A 5665-nucleotide genomic window follows, 5' to 3' on the forward strand; every position below is an offset into this window, starting at 1 on the left:
TATGAGCAAAACGAGTAAGAAAGCTTGGAGGCACGGCATACACCTGAATGTCAAATAAAATAAATAAATGACACAAAGTTTAAATAAAGTAAAAATCAGCAAACAATGTGGAACCAATTAAATAAGAAACAAATGTTTTAAAAAAACTTCCAAAATCACCTTAGGTAAACGGCAAAAGTCAACAGGCTTTTCAAAATCCAAAATATTGCCAAACAGGTGCTTTTGCATTTCGTTTCGAAACTAAATCATCCGCGATCATCTTGTCTGTCTCACCCCACTCTTCTTGTCAGTCAGCTCAACTCACTCTCCTCTTATTACTATAAAAAAATCAAAATGACGGTTGAGGTCGGTGCTGCGGTGGGCAAGTGACGTAACCGGTGTTGCAGCTTAATAACGGTATCACCATCAGCACCGTATATCGCGGCAAGCCTAGAGGATGTTTTATTAATCCGTCCCTTCTTTTCAGTTTCATTGATTTAGCTAAACTGTGGCCTGGTTTTATTTATGTTTCTTGTTTTAGTTAAATAATGAGAACGAAATTATACAGTACTCACGTTCCTACTAAAATAAAGGAAGGAATTAATAAAAACGATTTTTTAATTTGTGGACAGATATCTTTTATCGTGTCCTGTCAAAATAAAGGACCGCTAACAAATAACAAAGTATGTGTGTGACATGCCAAAATGCATGCCGTTTTATTAAACTAATTTTAAATTGTAAATCTAAAAAGAAAAAAAAAATTATTGACATATTTTGTAATGTGAGAATATTGACATTTAGCATATAAATCCATGTATTGAACAAGCTACCACTTTCACTGCTACGATGCAAAGTAAACAACCTTTTCTTTATTTTTAAGGTGACATAATATATGATTCATATTATATAAATAATACTGCACACCTGTTAAATGTGTAAAAATCTAAATTGTGATTTAGCACTGTGTAGCTTAAGGTAAACATGAGCAGAGGCTCACAGGCTTGATATTTATCATGCTTGAAGTCGAAGCAAACGCACACAACTTCATAAGTAAATTTGCTTCTGTGAATATTAATTATTTTAACTACAGTGTTTTTCTTTGGTTTTCCGCTGACTGCATCCATCATATGTAACCCATCGGCAAGGCAAAGCTGACTTCTATTTGTGAAAATGCGCTTTGAAGCTTTCGCTTGATAACTTCGTTTGATAAAGCGTCTCTCAGCGGTAAAAAGTTGCAGATACATTTTGCAGATGCGGTGGCAGCGATAAAAAGCTCATTCTGGTTGAGTACCATCTGTATATGGACATATCTGACCTGTAACTGTAGGCACTAGTAGATATAAACTACTGTTGCTTTGGAAAAAGCCTCAAATAAAGGACAAATTAGGTTCCATTCAGGAAACATCTATTTCATTCATAGTTTTTGTTTGTTACTTTGTTTCTAAGCTCGGTTCATATCTTCTCTATCTTCAGGTATGCCGTGTTTAACGAGGACGGGTCGCTTGCTGAGCTGAAGGGCTTTGAGGTGAAGAGGAGAGGAGAACTTCAACTCATTAAGATCTTCCAGTCTTCTGTGTTTGAGGCCTTCCTAAAAGGCACAGCTCTAGAAGAGGTTTATGCCTCTGTGGCTAAAGTGGCTGACTACTGGCTTGATGTGCTCTACAGCAAGGTATAGACAAATGTTACAACATCTTGTATGGGTTTAAGTGGAATTATAATCTGAATAATTGCTCACATTGGATTTTATTTTACATAATATTTACAGCTGTGTTTATTATTTTAACAAGGCAAAGCTGCATGGGAGTGTTACTGAGTGTTGTTCTTGTCTTTTGTGTTCAAGGCTGCTAACATGCCAGATGCCGAGTTGTTTGAGCTGATTTCCGAAAACCGTTCCATGTCCCGTAAACTGGAAGATTATGGAGAACAGAAGTCCACCTCCATCAGCACAGCCAAGCGTCTTGCCGAATTCCTTGGAGATCAGATGGTGAAGGATGCCGGCCTCAGCTGTCGCTATGTCATATCTCGCAAACCGGAGGGCTCGCCAGTCACTGAAAGGTGAGAACACGGGAATTGACCTGATTGGAAAACATTTATTTTTCTACTAACTCATTTCCTGAAGTCTCATTTAGAATGTCTTTTCCTGTTTCCCCCTTTCTGTTCATCAAATAATCCTGAAAAAAATCTTAAGCAGCTCAACTGATTTTAACATTGATAATAAGAATTATTTCTTGAAGCAAATTCAGCATATTAGAATGATTTCTGAAGGATTGTGTGATGCTGAAAACTCGAGTAATGGCTGCTGAAAATTCAGCTCGATTCTCTTGAATCGATTCTGAGCTTAGTTTTTAACAGCAGATGGCACTGCGTGCTTTAGAAATAGCCGTATTCTGCTTGCTTCCAGTTCCTTACACATGCACCATTTAAACCTAAAATAATCATTCATAAAGTTCGAAAAGGTTGAAGCGAATTACTAGGATATTCACAGTGGGCTGTGTTTACATTAATCTCGCATCATAAAAGCCGATGTGCAAGTACATTTAACCACTTACATTACTCAGCCGAATGCACAAGCACTCTTCTTCGTGAGCATTTGAGTGTGCAGTTAAAAACTAGCCTAGAGTGCCATCTGCTGTTAAAAACTAAGCTCAGAATCGGTTCGAAAGAGAATCGCGATGCATTTCGAAAATCTCAGAATTGATCCACGAAACGCGATGCATTGATTTATTGTCCCAGCCCTAATTGTAATAATAATTTACAAAATTACTGTATTTTATAATGTACATACAATTAAATATAAATTATTTATATATAATTTATAATATATAATTATATTAATTACTTTTTCTTCCTCACACAGGGCGATCCCTCTGGCAATTTTTCAGGCTGAAGAGAGTGTTAAAAAGCATTTTCTACGCAAGTGGCTGAAGATGCCCAGTCTCTATGATCTTGATATTAGATCTGTGAGTTTATTTTGGGAATGTTGTAATCTTTATTGTTATTATGTTTACTATTTTTCATATCTGGTCTGTTCCTTTCCCATGTAAGATTCTGGACTGGGGTTACTACATTGAGCGGTTGGGCAGTGCCATACAGAAGATCATCACTATCCCTGCAGCTCTACAGCAGGTAAATAAACCTCCACTCATTTAAACCCCTGTGAGTCCTTGTTCTAACCAGCCGAATCAAGCACTAAATCTTATCTCTCCATTTTAGTCCTTATCTTTAAATTTTAGTCCTAACCAGGACCAAAACAGGCAACATTTTGTTGGTTTCTGTTTCTGTTGCGCTGAGTTGCCCTGCCAACTCTGAAGTCTCATTGGAGCAGAATTCCACTCTACAAAACAGTACATGAATCATGCAGTGTTCTGATTGTCTGATTTTAAGTGTGGAGAGAAAAAATAGTGTTTATTATATTTAGCTGTATTTGAATTTGAATGTATTTTTTCGTGTTTAGTTCCATGTTCTAAACGGTTACTATTTTTGTTCAGGTGAAAAATCCAGTTCCCCGAGTACGGCATCCAGACTGGCTGCATAAGAAGCTTCTGGAAAAGAATGATATCTACAAGCAGAAGAAGATCAGTGAGCTCTTTACCAGTGAGGGAAAGAGACAGGTAGGTCTACTGTCACACATACCTTTCACACAACTCGCTGTCTCTCTGCTTCTATATGCACACATTCTGTTTCTTTCAGGTGGCCCATCAAACGCTAGCAGCAGGTGAGACCCCTGATATGGAGGACTTCGGTGCTCCTCAGCGTCCCATGCAGCCCGCCATACTCATCAGCACAAAGAGGAAGAGGATATCTCAAGGAGAGGACAGCCAGGCTGAGTCTCAAGAGCAAGAACTCACACAGTCTTGGAGAGAAATACTGGGGTCACCACCAGCTATGGGCGCCACCCGGGTAATTCAGACAACGTTGTACATATGATTAGATATTATATTTTGTTATAGTATTTCTGTGATGTTAATCAAAAGAAAGGCTCCACAGCAAATTTATTTGTATTTATGTGTGTGTATAGGAGGAAATTCTTGTCTGGTTGCGCTACCATAAGAAAAAATGGGAGCTGCAGCTTCGTCAGAGGAAAGAACGGCGGAAGCGACGCCGCTTGATTGATGGGGAATCTCAGCCGACTGGGGGTGGTGTAATCCGAGATGGACCGACGACAGGGCTGGGCAGCTTCCTGCGGAGAACCGCCCGCAGTATTCTAGACATGCCTTGGCAAATTGTACAGGTACGTCACACTAGGAGTTTAGATCTAACATACAGTACACTACTGTTCAAAGGTTTGTTTTTGAAAGAAGTGTCTTATGTTCACCAAAGCTGCATTTATTTACATTTGCAAATCAAAAATATTATAAAAACAGTAATACTGTGAAATATTATTAAATATTACTGCTTTTCTTTTTGAGTGGATTTTAAACTGTAAAGGCAACATTTTTAGCAGCCATTATTCCAGTCTTCTTTGTCACATGACCCTTCAGAAATCATACTAATGCTGATTTGGTGCTCAAGTAACATCACTTATTTAGGGTAACCATACGTCCTCTTTTCCCCGGTCATGTCCTCTTTTTGGACCTACAAAAATGCGTCTGACCGGATTTCTTAATTGCCCAAAATGTCCGGGATTCGGCTGTTTTCTTAATCCCGCTCACGCTGAATTTCTGACCATTGCCACCTGCTTCCGCAACATTGCCGCCTGCTCCCGCGGTTTTCGTGTCCACTCCTTTAAACATTCTAATATTGTATATGATATTGGCGCATCAGGGAGCCGCTCTCAGGATGTGGTGTATTTAAATATTTTTGAATGAGCGTTTGCGCTGTTTACTTTCACTTTCGATTTCGCAATCACATGCACTCTGTGTAAAGGGAGCACATCTAACAAGATCAGATATTTGTCAATGAGCTCAGGATCTGTTGAGCAGCAAATACTCCAGCATGGTCTTGTCAGTCATCTCTCCTTATTCTTGACCTGTGATCAGTCAAATCTGACTCCTGCAGCTCTTGTTGGATGCAAGGTTGCCAAGTCCGCGTTTTTTCTGCAAAATTGGGCTGCTTTTAAACTGTTGCCATGGGTTGATTTTCCCAAGTGGGTTAAAGGTTTGAAATATTGCATAAATTACATTTGACAGAAATGCTTGTATTGAAACATTTTGTATTCTACCTATGATAAAACTTTCATGGACTTCTACATTAACTGTTCCCATCGTGGAATGACCTGCCCAGCTCAATCCAAGCAGCTGAGTCCTTAATATTTTCAAGAAACGGCTGAAAACACATCTTTCATCTTCATTTGACCCTCTCTAACTCTAGCACTCTCTATTCTAATACTACTTCTAATTTTATCTGCTTGTTTTTTTTTAATTAAAAAACTTGACCCTCTAACCTTTTCTCACAGACATCACTGGAAAGTTTGTAGTTCGGTCGGATATGTCATAAACAAGTAAGTAAAACAATGCACAAGTTACTTAACGGTAGAGAGAGAGAGAAAGAGAGAGAGAGAGCGCGCGCATTTCTGTTGTGTGGTCTTTGATGTTTGCTCACTTAGCACACGCATCATTTGGATTTAAACTAACTCGTAAAAATAAGACCATTTATAGGGGCATTCACTATAAACATAATTTATTTTTAACCTTGGGCATACGACTTTCTGGCAAAAGTGAATCTAGCAGCCTGTGTGAAATGCGCT

General features: G+C 38.7%; 1 protein-coding gene across 1 annotated transcript in view; it reads left to right on the forward strand.

The window, feature by feature from the left end:
* LOC107668756 (DNA polymerase epsilon catalytic subunit A-like) overlaps positions 1-5665 on the forward strand; it is a 40901-nt gene that overhangs the window by 17639 nt on the left and 17597 nt on the right. Inside the window, exons 25-31 of the mRNA XM_016460739.1 lie at positions 1453-1648; positions 1820-2034; positions 2837-2939; positions 3025-3105; positions 3468-3590; positions 3670-3879; positions 3998-4210. Of these exons, the coding sequence (XP_016316225.1) occupies positions 1453-1648; positions 1820-2034; positions 2837-2939; positions 3025-3105; positions 3468-3590; positions 3670-3879; positions 3998-4210 (1141 nt within the window). The remainder of the gene's footprint in view (positions 1-1452; positions 1649-1819; positions 2035-2836; positions 2940-3024; positions 3106-3467; positions 3591-3669; positions 3880-3997; positions 4211-5665) is intronic.

Source organism: Sinocyclocheilus anshuiensis, unplaced genomic scaffold (assembly GCF_001515605.1).
Source record: "Sinocyclocheilus anshuiensis isolate Anshui unplaced genomic scaffold, SAMN03320099.WGS_v1.1 scaffold36, whole genome shotgun sequence".
NCBI classification, from domain to species: Eukaryota; Metazoa; Chordata; class Actinopteri; order Cypriniformes; family Cyprinidae; genus Sinocyclocheilus; species Sinocyclocheilus anshuiensis.